Here is a 20,447-nt window from a genome sequence, read left to right as displayed (position 1 = left end):
GAGTTCCACAGTTTAACTATGTGCTGTGTGACCCCCTGGACCAGAGCACTCCAGGCTGTCCTGTCTTCCACTGCCTCCCGCAGTTTGGTCAGACTCAGCTCGTCCTCCGTCGTCCCCTTTCCTTGCACCCTCCATCTTTCCCAACATCAGGGTCTTGTCCAGGGAATCTTCTCTTCTCATGAGGTGGCCAAAGTCTTGGAGCCTCAGCTTCAGGATCTGTCCTTCCAGTGAGCACTCAGGGCTGATTTCCTTCAGAATGGAGAGGTTTGATCTTCTTGCAGTCCATGGGACTCTCAAGAGTCTCCTCCAGCACCAGAATTCAAAAGCATCAATTCTTCGGCAATCAGCCTTCTTTATGGTCCAGCTCTCACTTCCATACATCACTACTGGGAAAACCAGAGCTTTAAGTATACGGACCTTTGTTGGCAAGGTGATGTCTCTGCTTTTTAAGATGCTGTCTAGGTTTGTCATTGCTTTTCTCCCAAGAAGCAGGCGTCTTTTAATTTTGTGGCTGCTGTCACCATCTGCACTGATCATGGAGCCCAAGATAGTCTCCTATTTGTGTTTTCTAAAAAGCCCCAGATGTTGTAACTTTTCCTCCTCGCAAAGCTGCTCCATCCCTTGATGGCTTGGGCTGCCTTTTCCAATCCTTTGCAAGGCTCTTTTTGAGGCAAGGCTGTGGACGTAGACCAGAGGGCCACTAATATTTATTTATTGCATTGCCCCCCTTTTCCTCCCAGAAGCTCAAATTGTCATAAATGGTTCTCCACCACTTCCTCATTCAATCCCAGCAGCAACCCTGTGAGGGAGGTTAGGCTGAGAGGCAGTGACTGCCCCCCCCCCCCAAGCTCACACCCAGGGAGAGAGCTTCATGGCCCAGGGGTGGGGATTTGAACCCAGGTCCTAGTCAAACACTCTAACCGTGGCGACTCTCCATTCTATTCCAGTCTTAACACACACACCCTCCTCTGCTGCAGAGGGACAGATCAAACGTGTTGGGTAACAGACTCTCCAACGGACAGATCTCACTCCTCTGTGACTGTAAAAGTGGATCTATAGAATCGTTATAACATATAATCTTCTGTTGTCCATTACATTCAGCTGCACGGTCCAAGTTTCTGGCCCCATATTTATCGAGAATTGCTGACGGTCCTCAGGAAGCCCAAATAATATACTTATTAAACGACGGAGATTCAAGTAGATCCCTTGCAGTCGCTAGATACCTGATTAATGTTTTATTTCAAAAGAGGAGAAATGGATCACTGTATGTCTCTGACAGCTTAGCTAAACTTAAAAACCATCAATAAGTGCCAGAACTAATACGCATACCCCCCAAAATCTGATGGATCTGAATTGCGGTTTACATAGAGGGAGCTTACTGTGTATAGTGTTTACTTAACTGAAGTAAAATTGGTTCTATATGGGTGTTTTAACTTGGAACTGTTTAAATTGTATTTTGTATGGATAAATTCTGATGTATTGTTTTCGATATGGGCCAATGGCCGCAATAAATCTATCTATCTATCTATCTACAGAGGGACAGACCAGCTCACAACTGATCATAGCTGTCAACATTTCCCTTTTTTTAAGGGAAATTCTGAATAGGATTCCTCGCCAGAAAAGGGGAAAGTTGACAGCTATTCAACTGATCCTGCCTCCAGATCGGCCGTCCCAAAGCGCCAAGCCCCTCTTGTCCCGACTTGCGCCTTAGCGTGCCACGAGTTTTGCCCAGCCGTGCCAAAACCTCCAGAACCATAGGGAGGAAAACTATTTTCAAATTCATTTTGCCGCTGCTAAAGGCAGATGGCAGAAGGGAGATGCAGAAACACATTGCCCTGTGTTGCCATTTGCAGATGCGAAGGCAGCTCTGGCGGAGAGTGGCTGCTTTCTCTTCTATTTTACCCATATTAGGAGAGGCGATTTTGCTGCTCTGGTTCATTTTCTTCCCAAACAATTTACGGCGGTTTAGTAGCAATCGAGGCTCCCCGCTGCGAGGGCTTGTTTTGCTTCCCTAAACTGGGACAATTTGAGCTCTGAGCTTGGCAAGGCTGCCCGGCGTCCTCCTTCCTCCGGTTTTCAATCTCTGTTTCAACATCTTTTGCAACCCTTTTGTGTTCCTTTGAGCTGGCAAAGGCTGCAAGCAATGAAGAGAAATGCCTTCTCTCCCTGGCCCCCCCTGCCCCCCCAAAACCCCACTCACCCTGTATCCATGCCTTTTCTCATTGCAGTGCAGAGGGGCCGCAGGACAATGTTGTTGCAACAGAGGCATGCGATGGAGATATGGGGAAAATTGGGTCTGCGCCTTCCCTGGGGTGCTGCAACCATCTTGCAGCATGGAGAGTTTGGGAAGAACGTTAACTAGCTGCAGAACTGCCGAGGTGATAAAAGGCTATGCCAGGGCCAAAGCAGATATAACTTTTTAAAGCAGTAAGGCCAGATGTCAATTCAGGGTGGGTGGGTACAGTGGTGCCCTGCAAGACGAATGCCTCGCAAGACGGAAAACTCGCTAGACGAAAGAGTTTTCCGTTTTGGAGGTGCTTCGCAAAACGAATCTCCTATGGGCTTGCTTCGCAAGACGAAAATGTCTTGCGAGTTCCTGCGTGTTTTTTTCTCCCCCCCTTTTTCTAAGCCGCTAAGCCACTTATCAGCTGATCCGATCAACAGATAAGCCGCTAAAAGCCGCTAATAGCGCTAATCTGCTAATCCGTCAATGGGCGTGCTTCGCAAGACGAAAAAACCGCTAGACGAAGAGAATCACAGAACGGATTCTTTTCGTCTTGCGAGGCACCACTGTACATAGATCAGGGGGTCAGGATCCAAGCAGAATGTGTTAGCTGCAACAGTGCAGGCTAGCTGCCCCTGATCCCTATCACTGTTTTGCATTTCAATTAAAGGGTGTTTTGTTTTAAAACTCATAAGGCAGATAAATGCAGTGATTCTTGCTCAGGTCTCTGCTTGCGGGTTTTCATCTGGTTGGTCGTTGTGAGATATGGATGCTGGACTCGATTGGACCAGGGGGCCTGATCCTGCAAGGCTCTTCTTGCATTTTTAATCCTTGACTCTTGGTGCTAAAGGTTGCAGATCAGCAGATTGACATTCTGAGTTGGGGGGGCGGCGTGTATTCCCTTCCACCCAATTCCTATCCGCCCCACCTCCGAGATGCTTCGAGGCTTCCAGTACAGATTTTGTCAGATGAAACCGTCAGCCCTTCTTCCCCAAACTGGGTTTCAGATCCAAGTCTCGATTGCTTGCATTTCCATATTAAGCCAGAGTTCAGCCTTGCTGCAAAGGGGCCACTTCCCCCAGTTGGGAGCCCCTCCAAACCGCAGTGAGATTTTCCCCTCCTCCACAGACAGGGTTTTGCTTTCCAGTCCATTCTCTCTGCTTCCTTAAACGCGAGTTTCATTTCTGTGTCCTTCGGCACTTCTAGAAACTCATTCCCGAAAGTAAAGAGAGAGGGGTGTGGAGGGGAGGAAGCAGCCCAGGAATCTATGACCCCACCAAACTGGCTGCCATTGCTTGTGGGCAGTGAGGAGACTCAAACCCCTTCCAGCAGCTGAGCTTCAGCAGCCTTGTGTGTGTGTGTTTTTGTGTTTTTCTGAGTGCTAGTAAAATTCATGTTAAATTGCTATTTTGTGGGTTGTTTTTAAAAGTCTGGAACGGATTAATTCATTTTGCATTGCATTCTATGAGAAAGCATGCCTTGGTTTTGGAACGCTTTGGTTTTGGAACGGACTTCCGGAAGGGATTAAGTCTGAGAACCAAGGTATACAGCCTAAGAGAGATGTCCTCCTTGCTGGATACAGACCAGCTTTTGTCTTCCCCATCTTTGCAGGGGAGCTGTTTCTAATATGCCCATTTTAACGAGCGATCTCTCCTGCAACGATTACTCAACCTTTGACGGCTGGCGGGCTGGAAGTGTGAGCTGTCTGTGCTGCATTATCAGTATTGCACTTGAGCCGACGCTGAGCGGGGCGAAAGGTTTCTATATGTGGCGCGTGGTCTGAGACAACTCATCTTCACGTGCATCTGATCCCCAGAGCCTGGCTCAGTCACATGCTGGGCATGAGTAGTGCCAGCCACGAGGAAGGACTGCTCAAAAGGACTGCATCCGGTAGCCTCAACCCTAGAGGAGGGTCACCCGTCCTCCAGCAGTTTGGCATCAATCTGAAAGTTGCCTACGCTCTGAACAGTGCTTTGGCACCCCATAATTTTTTTTAAGGGATGTGCATGCGTACATCTCCCTCTGTGAACCTGCCTGGGTGCTAAGATCATTGAGTGAGCAACTTCTCACAGTCTCTCCAACATCGGAGGCACAGATGGTGGCGATGTGAGAGACAGGGCCTTTTCTTTGGTGGCTCCCAGGTTGTGGGATTCCCTTCCAAGAGAGGTTAGATTGGCTTCCTCCTTGTTATCCTTCTGCTGACAGGCTGAGATCTTCCTCTGGAAACTAAGGCGCTGACAGTGCAGACCGTCGGGCTGCCGCCAAAGCACATTATATTTTACTTGCTGGTTCTAAAAACCTTGCAATGCATTTTCGCTTGTTGCTTTCATCATTCTATATTTTGCATTGATATTTTTACATGCAGGCATCGTTTTATATGTACGCTACCATGCAGCAATTCAAGTCATGCTCAAAGCTGCTTACGACCTGGGAAAAATCCCTAAGTGCAACGTAACAAAAGTAGCCAAACACAATAAATGAAACATTTAAAAAATGCAGAACCGAAACAGTTTCCACATTTATCACAGTATCTAAAATGAAGATGGAAAATAGTGGAGAAGGCGGGCAGCAGGTCTTCCAGGACTCCCAACTGAGATGTTATGCCACCTTTGCATAGTTAAAACTGTGTTCAAGGTGGCTTACAACATGAAAACAAATACAGTGGTACCTTGGCTGTCAAACTTAATCCATTCCGAGAGTTGGTTCAACTCCCAGAACGGTTCGAAAACCAAGGCACGGCTTCTGATTGGCTACAGGAGCTTCCTGCACTCAAACGGAAGCCGTGGAAGCTGTGTTGGACATTTGGCTTCCAAAAAACGTTCGCAAACCAGAACACTCACTTCCGGGTTTGCAGCATTCGGGAGCCAAAACGTCCGAGTACCAAGGCATTCCACAACCAAGGTACGACTGTACATATAACAGAATAATAATAATAATAATAATAATAATAATAATAATAATAATAATAATTTATTGATACCCCACCCATCTGGCTGGGCCTCCCCAACCACTCTGGGCAGCTTCCAACAAAATATTAAAATACAATAGTCCGTCAAACATTAAAAGATTCCCTAAACAGGGCTGCCTTCAGATGTCTTCTAAAAGTCTGGTAGTTGTTTTTCTCTTTGACATCTGGTGGGAGGGAGTTCCACAGGGCGGGTGCCACTACCGAGAAGGCCCTTTGCCTGGTTCCCTGTAACCTCACTTCTCGCAAGGAGGAAACCACCAGAAGGCCCTCGGCGCTGGACCTCAGTGTCTGGGCAGAACGATGGGGGTGGAGATGCTCCTTCAGGTATACTGGACTGAAGCCTTTTAGGGTGTGTCACCTTGAATCACAACTTGGAGGAAAGGAAGGATATGAATACCTGAAATAGAAAAACAAAGAGCCCTCCACGAAAGACCCAGATTGTTGAGTGAGCTACAACAATGTGATGCTGAGGAGCAATTGGGTGATGGCTTAGTTGTAAATTCATTATGTTTGCTGACCCTAAATAGCATGGGGAACTAAGGGGGCATCTCTTGAAAAGCTTGTCTTGCCTATATCCATCCCGAAGGAGCCACAAGGCACCTCATTCCTTGCAAAGTTTGCGTCTCATTCCTTGCAAAGCGAATCTTGGCTGCGTTCGCCGTTGAGGAACGAACATGTGTCCACTTACGAGACTGTAATTGTTGAATAAGCAGAAGCGGTTGCATTTAGAGTGAAACCACCGGGAACAAAGGGTCCCTCTTGAGTCTCTCTTGTTGGGGAGGCGGCCTGGCCGTTGCTGGAAAATTATTCTCTTTTTCATGTGGCGCCTTTTAAGGGAGGCTTCCTGGAGGGTGTTTTTTTTCTGCCATTACTCGAAGATTTGCTCGCTCGCAGAAGAAAAGAGCAAGCCATCTGTTTGAGCAGGAGATGGAATAACGAGACAGATCTGTAGCTAAATAAGTTCACATCTGCTGGAAGGAACCATCAAAAGACAACTGAAGGTTCTAATGAGAGCCACATGCGGATGAAACCCGAGAAATATTGAGGGAGATCGGCTGCCAAGAATTGTGTGTGTGCGTCTTTGTGTGTCTCTGTGTGTGATCTGGGCCAGCTTGCTTTCCTCCTCCTCCTCCTCCTCCTCCTCCTCCTCCTCCTCCTCCTCCTCCTCCTTCTTCTTCTTCTTCTTCTTCTTCTTCAGCTTTTCCTTTTCGAGTCACGCAGAAGCAGAGAGAGGGCGAGATCTAGGTGACAAGACGCCATCGCTGCTCTCAAATCTCAGCCTTGTATCAGCAGTTTGGGGTCGTAGCAGAGAGGTTTGCTGGTGTGGGGCAGCAGACAAAAGCAAATGGGGGAGCCCTTCCCCACGAGACTGTAAGAAGAGGTTGCTGGATCAGGCCATTGGCCCATCTAGCCCATCATCCTGTTCTCACAGGGACCAACCGGATGCAAAATTATCCCCCATCATGACCGAAAATGTTCTGCTGTTATTTTGCAACATTGCTCCTTCCTTGGGAGCACAGAACTTGCAGTTTCAGTTCCGAAAATGTATATATTCACAAATTTTAAAAAAGTGTTTCCAGTTACAGATAGGTAGCCGTGTTGGTCTGCCATAGTCAAAATAAAAAAATTCCTTCCAGTAGCACCTTAAAAGACCAACTAAGTTAGTTCTTGGTATGAGCTTTCGTGTGCATGCACACTTCTTCAGATACACTGAAACAGAAGTTGCCAGATCCTTCTACATAGTGAGAAGGTGGGGAGGGGTATTACTCAGAAGGGTGGTGGGAATGGGAGATTGGCAGATAGCTGAGATGAGCCTGTTGACGACTCTTAACGACTGTAATAGGTCTTACAGGAAAAGGCAAGGGGTGAGAAGGTGAGAAATGGCTTAGTCATGTATAATGAGATAAGAATCCAATGTCTCTCCCCGTCAACAGGCTCATCTCAGCTATCTGCCAATCTCCCATTCCCACCACCCTTCTGAGTAATACCCCTCCCCACCTTCTCACTATATAGAAGGATCTGGCAACTTCTGTTTCAGTGTATCTAAAGAAGTGTGCATGCACACGAAAGCTCATACCAAGAACTAACTTAGTTGGTCTTTAAGGCGCTACTGGAAGGAATTTTTTTTATTTTAAAAAAGTGGAGAGGGGAAACTTTTCTCTCCCTCATTGCACTAAAACTCATGGGCATCCAAAGTAGCTAAATGTTGGAACATTCGCTTTCTAATGTTGCACACCACCCTGAGAGCTTTTGATAAAGGGTAGTATAGTGGAGCCTCTGGTTGCGAATGGGATCTGTTCTAACATGAAAAGAGCGCAACCTGCAGCGGCGCATCTGCGCAGGTTGCGATTCGCCGCTTCTGTGCATGCATGTGGTGTCATTTTGCGCTTCTGCGCATGCGCGAGTGGCGAAACCCAGAAGTAAGCCTTTCCAGTACTTCCGGTCGCTGCGGGACGTAACCTGAAAGAACGTAACATGAAGCGGACGTAACATATGACCGTATAGAAATTGAAATAATACTAATGCTAATAACAGGAAGGATTCACGCAGCATGTAGTTAAACTAGGGAACTGGCTTCTGCAGGAGGCAAAGGTTGTCCCCAGCTTGGATGAAAGAGAATTAGCTAAGTGTGTGGAAGAGGAGAATCCACAGCCAGAAGTAGCAATGCTTCCGAATGTCAGTTCCTGGAAACTGCAAAAGGGTGCTCTGGTGCTTGATTCCTGCTTGCAGGTTTCCCAGAAAAGGCTTCTGGCTGGCCACTGTGAGAACAGGATCATAGCTGTCAACTTTTCCCTTTTCTTGTGAGGAATCCTATACGGAATAAGGGAATTTCCCTTAAAAAAGGGGGAGCAGTTGACACGGAACCAAGAGAATTAAAGCAAACTTGGATAGCTCAATTGGTTGGAGCGTGGTGCTGATAACGGCAAGGTTGCATGTTAGACAGCTGCATATTCCTGCATTGCGTGGAGCTGAACTCTGTGATTCAGCAGACCCAGTTAGGAACCTGGAGTTTATCAGATACTACTGAAATTTGGGACTGCAGAATGGGATGCGGGTGGCGCTGTGGTCTAAACCACTGAGCCTCTTGGGCTTGCCAATCAGAAGGTCGGCAGTTTGAATCCCCGTGATGGGATGAGCTCCCTTGCTCTGTCCCAGCTCCTGCCAACCTAGCAGTTCGAAAGCGTGCCAAAAAGTGCAAGTAGATAAATAGGTACCACTCTGGTGGGAAGGTAAATGGCGTTTCTGTGCGCTGCTCTGGTTTCGGTGTTCCCTTGCATCAGAAGTGGCTTAGTCCTGCTGGCCGCATGACCTGGAAAAACTGTCTGCGGACAAACGCTGGCTCCCTCGACCTGTAAAGCGAGATGAGCACTGCAACCCCAGAGTTGTTCACGACTGGACTTAACTGTCAGGGGTCCTTTCCCTTTTTACTGCAATAGAACAGAGCTCAACTTAACATGGTTGTTTTGAGTCTAACTGCCGCTTAAGAAGAAGGCCTACCCACAAGCCAACGGTCTTCTTGCTTTTCTCTTTCCCCAGTACTGAGTGATGTCTCACCCGTCATGGCTGCCCCCCAAGAACCCCAGCGAGCCCGTGGGCCATGTGACCGCGAGGATGGAGACCACCCATTCTTTCGGGACCCCCAGCATCTCCATATCCACTCAGCAGACCCCAAAGAAGTTTGCGCCAGTCGTGGCCCCCAAACCGAAGTACAATCCCTACCGAGCGGCTGAAGGGGAAGGTAAGAATTGTTGGTTGCCGTAGTTCATAGGATGCCTCCATATATTAAACAGCAATAACGTACGATAAGTCTGTGAAACAGTAATAAATACAGCGGTATCTTGGTTCCCGAACTCAATCCGTTTTGGAAGTCCATTTGACTTCCAAAATGTTTGCAAACAAAGGCGCGGCTTCTGATTGGCTGATTGGCCCTGGAAACAATGGCAACAGCCAAAGCAGACATTTGACTTCTAAAAAAAGTTCGCAAACCGGAACACTTCCGGATTTGCAATATTCAGAAGCCGATTTGTTCGGGATGCAAGCCGTTCGGGAACCAAGATACCACTGTGATGGAGAGAGAAAGGGAGTCAGTGTCGATAGAAGGAAGGAAGGAAAGTGGCAATTGCGGTATACGGTTCCTTTTTAATTGTGGCATTTTTATCCTTTCGCTATTTGATTTTTTAAAACTTCCCTGCAAGGCGCTCTAAGAACCTGTTGATGGGGAGGTAAAAACTGAATCAAACATACCCATAAATAAAACAAACTGCAGCTCCTCACAAAGGTGATTCAAATCTCTCTGGCAACAGCTATGCGGCTTCACTCCGTGGAAGAAGCAGACGATTCGAAGCACCGTGCCGCTCACCCCACGTCGCTCCGGATCCCTGAAACCGGGTCTCCCTGCGAGTAGGGGAGGCGCAAAAGGTGCCCGCCGAATCCCACGCTCACAGGCTTCTCCTGCCTGTGATTTTTACGGGTCTCCGCCTTCGCTGTGGCGGCCAGACCCAGATTTCCACGGAGCAAATTCCTCCCGGTCAGAGGAATTCAGCCATTACCAGAGGCACCTCCCCGGAAGTCCCAACCATCTCGTCCTCTGTCATCCCCTTCTCCTTGTGCCCTCCATCTTTCCCAACATCAGGGTCTTTTCCAGGGAGTCTTCTCTTCTCATGAGGTGGCCAAAGTCTCAGCTTCAGGATCTGTCCTTCCAGTGAGCACTCAGGGCTGATTTCCTTCAGAATGGATAGGTTTGATCTTCTTGCAGTCCATGGGACTCTCAAGAGTCTCCTCCAGCACCAGAATTCAAAAGCATCCATTCTTCGGCGATCGGCCTTCTTTATGGTCCAGCTCTCACTTCCAGACATCACTACTGGGAAAACCATAGCTTTAACTACACGGACCTTTGTTGGCAAGGGGATGTCTCTGCTTTTTAAGATGCTGTCTAGGTTTGCCATCGCCTTTCTCCCAAGGAGCCGGCATCTTTTAATTTCGTGACTGTTGTGCAGAGCACTCTTAAGCCCATCTCGCCCCTCCTTTGTGGGCTTCTTGGATTCCACAAGGGCCTGCCCACACCTTTTCCAAATCTTTCCTTATCCATAAGGGCTAGAAAACTGAAAGAGGGAATGGAATAATAGAATCATGGAACTGCAGACTTGAATGGGACCGCAATGGTCAACTAACTCAAACCCCCACAATGGAAAAGTGAGAAAGCGCCAATTCTATACTTGAAGGGTATTAAGAGAGCCTTGGGGTGGGGGGGATATTTTTGGCTGGTGGGGTCAACCGACCATCTGGCATCCGACCCACCAGCCCACTTGTCGAAATTGGCTTGCAGAGGTTGGCGTGGGTGCCGACAGTGACCAAGTAGGATTTGGGGGGTTCCACCTGCTTCCTGCGTCTCATCCAGCCCCACACCAGCTGTGTTTCTCCCTGCCCCACACCTGACACCATGTAGGAGATCAGTTGTGGGGCAGGTGGGTGTGTTTGGTGGGCAAACGACCTCTTGGGGGGCAAATGGAGGTGGCTGGAGGGACAGGGGGTCCTTACCACCCTGGGATGGAATTGAGAGTGACCAGATGTAAAGAAGGCGCCTTGGCTTGTGGGGTGAGGTCCCAGACGCACCTGTGGGCCTGAGATTCTGCCCCTTTCTTGTAAGCCGCTCACTATCTCTGCGATGTTGGACGGGGTTTCCCTTCTCCTTCCAGAAACATAATTAGCTGAAGAATAGAACTGCTATTTCTTACTCGGCTCTGTCGGTTAGTTACTCCGATAGAAGCCATCTGGTTTCTTCTTACAAACTTGTATCCAAAGAAACGGAGGATTCCCCCCCCCCTGCATACGATGTCAGTCTCTGTGAGCGTTTAGAGCCTTTTCTTTCTTTTGTGCTCGGCTGCACCCGAATAATTTTTTTTTTTGGGGGGGAGACACAAATTCCGTGCATTCCTCATTCCTCTTGCTCCTTTGCGGTTTTCTGTCCTACCCCCCCCCCAGGGTAAAACCTTGCTTGTCCCGCGCTGGGCGGCTGTGGTGCTTCTGTCAGCTTTCAGCTGCCCTTTGGAAACTGCTGTCATAGAATTGCAGGGCTGGAAGGGACCTCAGCGGGCATCTAGTCCACCCCCCTGCAATGGAGGAATCACGGCTAAAGAATTCATGGCAGATAGCCATCCAACCTCTGCTTCAAAGTCTCCAAGGAAGGAGAGTTCACAACTTCTCAAGAAAGTCTGTTCCTCTGTCAAATGACTCTTACCCTCAGAAAGTTCCTCCTGATGCTTAATCAAATCTCCGTTCTTGTAACTTGAAGCCATGGGTTCGAGTCCTACCCTCCGGAGCAGGAGAAAACAAGCTTGCTCTATGTTCTGTGTGACAACCATTCAGATATGTGAAGATGGCTATGTTGGGATACTGCCAGGGAGATAAAGTCCATCATGGCCCCAAGCCGTCTGCCGGACGATCCATCGACCTCCCATAGACACGCAGTATCAGCAATTAAGTGACATGAGCTCCAGAACATTCTAGAGCCGATGCACACTCTTTATTAGCAGATAATGCACAGCCAAAAGTTGCACTCAGGAGAGCATTATTTACAAGCTTTATTCAGCGTTGATCAGAACAAAGAAAGACATGACTGCCTGCGTCAGTGTCTCCAGACACAGAGAGAGAAACGAAAGCAAAGACACAACAGAAACATCCTGTGAAAACAGGAAATACGCAGGCTGTGACACAAACATCCTGCTCCCTTTTAAGGTGGAACGGAAATATCCTAACAGGCTATTCTATCCCCTCCCAGTCTCCTCTTCTCCAGGCTAAACATACCCAGCTCCTTCAACCATTCCTCATAAGGTTTGCTTTCCAGACCCTTGGTCATCTTCGTCGCCTTCCTCTGCGCATGTCCAGTGTCATGGGATTTCACCAAATACTTCTCACATACCTTAGGCTGGGGGATTAGTTGTGGGTTGTTGTTTTTCTGGCAGGGAGTTATTTCTGCTGTTGCTGTTGGTTTCTTGTGTCTCTATTTTAGATCTTGTGATTTATGCAGAAATGGTTCAGTTCGTTTGTGGGTTTTGAAATATTGTTAATGAGTACTTTTGTTACGTTGCAGCTATGCAGCTTTTCATGTTGTAAGCCGCCTTGAGCAGGGCTCAAACTGTGGGAAGTCGTCGCACAAATAAAAGTGTGCATGTGTGAATGCATAAGAAATAGAAACTTAAAAAGATGGAGGACTGGCAGTCAAAAGTTTCCAAACTCTTGTGTCTGATAGGGATTTATATGTTGATGCTCACTTGTACATATTGTCTGCAATTTGGGCGAATTAAGTTTCCTTGGATCAGCACTCCAAGGTGAATGTTGAATTTACATCTGGGACTCTACGTTGTTCTGGGACAAAAAAACGAAATGCTGCAAACACGATTATTTTTCTTTTAATGAACTTGCAAGATTTTAGAACCATGTTTTCCTTTTGGAACATAAAAATGGGCGTGTTTCTGATTGACATTGTACACCCTTGTGCAAATTAATTGAAACAAACAATGTTGTTTATTGTACAAAACTCACATATACATACATTAGTAACGGATATGACCTCCGCTATTTTTAAGCAGTGTTTGAACACGGTTTGGCATGGAGTCTACTAGTTTTGAACAGTCACTGTTGATTTTCGGATCCCTGTACCACACTTGAATCAGCGCCTGAATGAGCTTCTCCAGAGTCGTACAGTCTACAGCATGGAGGCGACTTTTTGCATACAGCCCACCAATTCTCAATGGGATTTACATCTGGGGAATTCCCTGGCCAATCAAGTACCTGCATTTGCTGCTCTTTCATGAATTTCTTCACCACTTCCGATGGGCTAGGTCCTGCTGCAATATCCCAGTACTACCAGGATACCTCTTTTCCAGCTCTGGAATAACTCTCATTCATGGAACCTCAATATATTGTGGCGAGCGCATCATTCCTTCTATTGGCTGCAGGCTTCCGACACCATAATGATCAACTGACTTTTTGTGTTTGTTTTGAGTACAGGATTACGAGTAAGATAGAAAACTTGCTTTGTTTCAATTAATTTGCACAAGGCTGTACTCTGCTGAAAATCTGGGCAAATATATAGAATTTATCTTACCAATAATAATAATAATAATAATAATGACAGCTATCGTCTGCTGTTCTTGCTCATTCTGATATAGAGATCGGGAAAGTGGTTTCTCTGTTTTTTTCCAAGCATTTGGAAACCGACACGGGTTTTTAAAAAGTCCTTTCCTCTCTGCTTTACGGCATTCCTAAAGTGAGCGACATGGGTCAGTCAAAGAAAACTTGCTCACTGGAACACCAATAATTCCCTTTGCCAGCATATAGCCTGGCCTGCTTAGTTTAAATAATCTCTGCAACCTTTTCATGCCAAACCCTCATCTTATCTGCAACACACAAGAAAGAAAGTACATTACCCAGTTAACCCATTACCTCTAGAACTTGACTGTGTTACTTACCTGTCTTGGAGGACCTGTGCAAATTATAAGAACAAGAGAATAATAATAACAACCTCAAAGTGCAAATGTCACTCCTGTAGCTGGCTGACTTTGGTTTTGGTTATGACTGCAACTAGTTATAAGTAAATTATAGCTATGATTTTTGAATCTTGTTTTATTTTGCTCCTCTATTTGAAGGTTTTGTTTAATATTGCCCAGGTTCAATATCCCACAGATGTATTGCAACCAAAAATGAGGGGCTTTGTGAGAGCGGTATTGAATTTCCTTTGTGTACCATTTCAAAAGTTTAAATTACATTAGAGAGGAAAGGGAAAAGGGGGAAAGAAAGGAGCTTACTCATGGTCTGTGCTCTGCTTCTGCAGCAAAAAACCCACACGGCTGAATGACGCAGATATAGATGGAATAAATTGCAAATTGAAGGGGGAGACTTGAAGAGGGACAGGAGATTTCTCCTTAGAACGGCTAAGGCTGATTCTGAAGAGCCCTCCAGAAGTCATTGATTTTTGCCTAATGGCATCTGCTCCCTGCTGGCCCAACGGATAATGGAGCTGGCTGGTGATTTGCGGGGGCCTGAAGACTAAACCAAGACAAGGCCCTCCTGCAAGGCCAGTTTGGAACTCCCCACCTTGAAAAAGATTCCTTGTTGTTGTTGTTGTTTTCTATCCCACCCTTCATCCGAAAATCACAGGGCTGCTTACCACTATTATTACTATTATTATTATTATTATTAGGACTATCCTAGGATCATAGAACTGTAGAGTTGAATGGGACACCAAGGGTCATCTAGTCCAACCCTCTGCAATGCCAGAATCTCGTTGTCGAAGAAGTGCAATATCCCTTTTCAGGAGTGGCAATCGGGACTGTCTCAAGTGTGGCTGCACCATAGGAACAATGGAAGCTGCCTAATACAGAGTGAGATCAATTGGTCTATCTTGTTGTTGTTGTTAAGTCGTTTAGTCGTGTCCGCCTCTTCGTGACCCCCTGGACCAGAGCACGCCAGGCCCTCCTGTCTTCCACTGCCTCCCTCAGTTTGGTCAGACTCATGTTTGTAGCTTCGAGAACACTGTCTATCTAGATCAGCCTTTCTCCACCTGTGGGTCCCCAGATGTTGTTGAACAACAACTCCCATCACCCCTAGCTAGCAAGGTCAGAGCTCAGGGATTAGGGGAGTTGTAGTCCATCAACAGGGGATGCGGGTGGCACTGTGGGTTAACCCACAGAGGCTAGGACTTGCCGATCAGAAGGTCAGTGGTTCGAATCCCCACGACGGGGTGAGCTCCCCCCGCGGGGATTCGAACTGCCGACCTTCTGATCGGCAAGTCCTAGGCTCTGTGGTTTAACCTACAGCTCCACCCACATCACCTTGATATGCTTAATCCCGCATAAATAGGGATTTGATCCTCCCCTGCTTTCTTGCAGCCCCAAAATCTTTTGGGGGGAGTAGGGGCTGGGGGGACATGGCCCTTAAAAGCCAGGATCTCCATCTCTTTTGAAAACCGTGTCAAATTAGTGGCCAGCACCCCAACCAGATGCTATATTTAATGTTTTCGCCTCGCCATCATTGCAAACTCTTGCCTAGTGATTCATCCAGACAGTGTCCTGTTTGTGAACCACAGGATATTAATTTGAGCAAAAGGGTGTGTGTGTTTTTTTTTTTGGGGGGGGCGAGAAATCTTGGAAAGGGGGCGGGAAGCGAAATTAAAAATCCTGACATACTTAGTGATGGCATGAAAATTGTGTTTTTGAGAACAGCTACTGCCAGTACATCTCTCCTCGGCTATATTAAACCTGTTTTGAAAAAAGATAAAGGTTACTCTGTCTATATTTACCCATGGTGTTTGTGCTTAATGAAGGTACAACATTCTAGCAAAGAGAAAATGCTTTTAATGACAGAAAGCAGCAAGACGAACGCCTCGCGAGACGAAAAACTCACAAAACGAAAGGTTTTTTCGTTTTCGAGTTGCCTCGCAAGACGAATTTCCCTATGGGCTTGCTTCGCAAGACGAAGCTTGCCCCGGGGACAGCGGGTCTTCTCTTTTGAAGCAAGGGGCTGCGGGGAAGCTAAGCGCTTCTTCCCTGCTGCCCCCCGACGTCTTTTGCAGCAAGGGGCTGCAGGGAGATCGCTATCTCCCTGCAGCCCCTTGCTGCAAAAGACGTCCGGGGGAAGCGGGGAAGAAGCCGCTTCCCCCGGACGTCTTTTGCAGGGTTGCCGCCATGCCGAAGCCTGTGCGCGCTGACATCAGCTGATGTCAGCGCGCGCAGGCTTCGGCATGCCGGCAACCCTCCGCCAGCAGCAGCAGCGCTGCCGCTGCTGGCGGAGAGGTCCGCGAAGCCTGGGAGCGCTGATGTCAGCGCGCGCAGGCTTCGGCATGCCGGCAACCCTCCGCCAGCAGCGGCAGCGCTGCCGCTGCTGGCGGAGAGGTCTGCGAAGCCTGGGAGCGCTGATGTCAGCGCGCGCAGGCTTCGGCATGGCGGCAACCCTCCGCCAGCAGCGGCAGCGCTGCCGCTGCTGGCGGAGAGGTCCGCGAAGCCTGGGAGCGCTGATGTCAGCGCGCGCAGGCTTCGGCATGGCGGCAACCCTCTGCCAGCAGCGGCAGCGCTGCCGCTGCTGGCGGAGAGGTCCGCGAAGCCTGGGAGCGCTGATGTCAGCGCGCGCAGGATTCGGCATGCCGGCAACCCTCCGCCAGCAGCGGCAGCGCTGCCGCTGCTGGCGGAGAGGTCCGCGAAGCCTTGGTCGGACAGCTTTTGAAGGCAGGCGGGGGGGGGGAGCAAAGACTTTCGCCCCCGCCAGCTTTCAGAAGAGGAAGGCTGGCGAGGGGCAAAAGTCTTTGTCCCCCCTGCCTGCCTTCCCAGGGGCTTTTAAATCGCCCCGGACAGCGGAGAAGTCCTCCGCTGTCCGGGGCGATTTTAAAATGCCGCCCGCCAGCATTTTAAGATCGCCCCGGACAGCGGAGAAGTCCTCCGCTGTCCCGGGGTTTTTTAAAATGCTGGGGGTGGGAAGAAAAGCCCTTGCCCCCCCCCAGCCTTCAGAAGAGGTCCGGGGACAGACTGTCCCCGGACCTGGTCTGAAGGCGGTTTCCCTAGGAACGCATTACTTGATTTTCAATGCATTCCTATGGGAAACCGTGCATCGCAAGACGAAAAAACCGCAAGACGAAGAGAATTGCGGAACGAATTAATTTCGTCTTGCGAGGCACCACTGTACCAGCTCCATCTGGTACGCAGGCTGAGACCCTCCCTGCCCACAGACTGTCTCGCCAGAGTGGTGCATGCTCTAGTTATCTCACGCTTGGACTACTGCAATGCGCTCTACGTGGGGCTACCTTTGAAGGTGACCCGGAAACTACAACTAATCCAGAATGTAGCAGCTAGACTGGTGACTGGGAGCGGCCGCCGAGACCACATAACGCTGGTCTTGAAAGACCTACACTGGCTCCCAGTATTTTTCTGAGCACAATTCAAACTGTTGGTGCTGACCTTGAAAGCCCTAAACGGCCTCGGCCCAGTAGACCTGAAGGAGCATCTCCACCCCCATCGTTCTGCCCAGATGCTGAGGTCCAGCGCCAAGGGCCTTCTGGCGGTTCCCTCACTGCAAGAAGCGAGGTTACAGGGAACCAGGCAGAGGGCCTTCTTGGTGGTGGTACCCGCCCTGTGGAACGCCCTCCCGTCAGATCTCAAGGAAATAAACAACTACCTGATTTTAGAAGACATCTGAAGGCAGCCCTGATTAGGGAAGTTTTTAATGTTTAATAGGTTATTGTATTTTAGTGTTTTGTTGGAAGCCGCCCAGAGTGGCTGGGGAAAGCCAGCTAGATGGGCAGGGTATAAATAATAAATTATTATTATTATTATTATTATTATTATTATTATTATTATTATTATTATTGACTTGACAATGTGAATGGGGAACCCAGGAGGTCCCAGTGGTGGCAACAAGTTGACAGAAAACTGAACAGCGATATCAACTTGACCTTGCCGTGAAGATGCATTCTGGCTTGGTGGAGATCAGCCGTGCAAAAGGGGAGGATGATAACATTTATTAAGTTATGAGGAGCGTGTCTGCAGTTTGACAGTGATGCACAGGAAGCACTCCATTTTACCTTGCCTTGATTTTTAATGCTTGGCCTTCGCTTGTTATTCAAGTGCCCTGGAGAAGACGCTTTTTTTGTTTTTGCTGCTGAATCGAGCAGCCTGGTTACGTAGGAACTTAGGAAGCTGCCCTTGTACCGAATCACAATATTGACCCACAAGGCTTGGTACTGTCTACACTGACTGTATACACAAAATTGTGGTCTGACCAAGGCAGAAGAGAACAGTTCTTTTACTTCCCTTGATCTGGACACTGGACTTCTGTTGATGCAGCCTAGAATAGCATTAACCTTTTCTTTTTCTTTTGCTGCTGCATCACAGTGTTGACTTGAGTTAAGCTTCTGGTCCACCAAGACCCCGTGATCCTTTTCACATGTACTTCTAGGAAGCCAGATGTTCCCCACCCAATATTTCTGCATCTGGTTCTACCTGCCTAAGTGCTGAACCTGACATTTGTCCCTATTGAAATTCATTTTGCTCCCAGTTCTCCAGTCTCTTAAGGTCATTTTGAGCCTTGATTCTGTCTTAGCTACCCCTCCCGGTTTGGTGTCACCTGCAAATTTGATGAGCATCCCCTCAATTCTTTCATCCAACTTGTTTATAAAGGCTTTGAACAGCAACAGGCCCAGGACAGAACCCTGCAGAACCCCGCGTCTCACTTTAACGTCTTCCCACTAATAATGTTTTCACCCTTACTGCAAGCCTCCCAGAGTGGCCAGGGCAACCCAGTCAGGTGGGTGGGATTCAATCAATCAGTCAATCAATCAATCAATCAATCAATCTCTTTGATTTGTTGCACTTGGGCATCATACTGCCTTAATCCACTTTGAATGCACAAATCTAATGTCCTTGACTGCTTTGGCAAAGAGTGAGGTTCTGGAGGCACCCTCTGCCTGAAGGTTCTCAGATCAGGAGGCAGGGGAGTTTTAAGGCCCATTTTTTTATTTTTTTAAAAAGAGGGATGGAGATGGAGAGACTGCCAAGTGGTGCTTCCAGATCTCCACAGAGACTACTCCCTGCCCCCTGCCCGCCCCACCCCAGCCAGGGTAGTGGAGAGTTTAATGTGCCTCATCGCCCCACAACATGCCCGGCGTTTGAGGCTGCGCTCAGGCAGCCTTTGCCGCTTGCCATAATCGGGTCAAAAGAGAACGCAAAGTATTAGTGCGTTCCTTAGCAACTGGTCCCAGGAGAAAGGAAGAAAAAGAACTACGCAAACAAGAAAGACTACCTGGGCCAGGGAAGTGGAAATATAACATATATTTCTTTCTTTCTTTCCTTTTCTCTAAAGCTCTCCTGGGAAGGTGGCGGGGAGAATCATTCCTCTCGACAGAGGAGGGGCATTTGTCTGTCAAATAAAGCTTCCCCTCTCCATCTTTCCGCCTGCTATTTCTTTCCAACAAAACCATCCCAGTGCAATAATGGAATCGCCTGAGGCCATACTTTGAAGGAAGCAGTCTGCGGGCGCTTGTTTGGATAATCACCCTTTTTTTTTTTTTTACTTCGTTTATTATATCCCACCTTTTTTCTCCAAGGAACTCAAGGGGGGGGGTGTATACACTTCTCTTAATCTTCATTAAAAATTATTAATATGTAAAGTGGGGAACATTTGAATAGAGCAATCCCTAGAAAGGTGGTGGCTGAATCGGAACGGATCTGTCTGGCGTGCCTTTCCTTGTTCGTATAGAAGTGATCCTGCAGACGATCTGTTGCCGAAAGCCTTTCTGAGCTGTAGTGGCAGGCCTTGGGCGTGCGTTTCGGTAGAGGGATTTCTCTTGCACAGCAGAAAACGGTGCGTGAGACATCTCCGAGAGCAAGAAAACCTTGACATTTAGTTGGATAAGTGTGGCGTTGCTTGTGCAGACATGGGATGCTCAGAAACCAGCTCAAGGGTCTCTGGCGGAGAACAGCTCCAGGATGTGGGTCCTTGATCCCATTTCCTTCCCCGGCGTCTGCTGTGCCACCATAATAATAATAATAATAATAATAATAATAATAATAATAATAATAATAATAATAATAATAATTTATTATTTATACCCCGCCCATCTGGCTGAGTTTCCCCAGCCACTCTGGACGGCTCCCAATCGTGTGTTAAAAACAATACAGCATTAAATATTAAAAACTTCCCTAAACAGGGCTGTCTTCAGATGTCTTTTAAAAATAAGATAGCTGCTTATTTCCTTCACATCTGAAGGGAGGGCGTTCCACAGAGCGGGCACCACTACCAAGAAGGCCCTCCGTCTGGTTCCCTGTAACCTCACTTCTTGCAGGGAGGGAACCGCCAGAAGGCCCTCGGAGCTGGATCTCAGTGTCTGGGCTGAATGATGGAGGTGGAGACGCTCCTTCAGGTATATAGGACCGAAGCCGTTTAGGGCTTTCAAGGTCAGCACCAACACTTTGAATTGTGCTCAGAAACGTACTGGGAGCCAATGTAGGTCTTTCAAGACCGGTGTTATATGGTCTCGGTGGCCGCTCCCAGTCACCAGTCTGGCTGCCGCGTTCTGGATTAGTTGTAGTTTCCGGGTCACCTTCAAAGGTAGCCCCACGTAGAGCACATTGCAGTAGTCCAAGCGGGAGATAACCAGAGCATGCACCACTCTGGCGAGACAGTCTGCGGGCAGGGAGGGTCTCATCCTGCGTACCAGATGGAGCTGGTAGACAGCTGCCCTGGACACAGAACTGACCTGCACCTCCA

General features: G+C 48.1%; 1 protein-coding gene across 1 annotated transcript in view; it reads left to right on the top strand.

Moving 5' to 3' along the window:
• LPP (LIM domain containing preferred translocation partner in lipoma) overlaps positions 1 to 20,447 on the top strand; it is a 284,010-nt gene that overhangs the window by 103,558 nt on the left and 160,005 nt on the right. The window contains exon 3 of the mRNA XM_081190316.1: positions 8,730 to 8,931. Within this exon, the coding sequence (XP_081046442.1) occupies positions 8,739 to 8,931 (193 nt within the window). The 5' untranslated portion in view covers positions 8,730 to 8,738. The remainder of the gene's footprint in view (positions 1 to 8,729; positions 8,932 to 20,447) is intronic.

This window comes from Podarcis bocagei (genome assembly GCF_964188305.1).
Source record: "Podarcis bocagei genome assembly, chromosome: 4".
Classification (NCBI taxonomy): Eukaryota; Metazoa; Chordata; class Lepidosauria; order Squamata; family Lacertidae; genus Podarcis; species Podarcis bocagei.
Note: the sequence above shows the minus strand (reverse complement) of the source record. Positions and strands in the feature narration are given on the sequence as shown.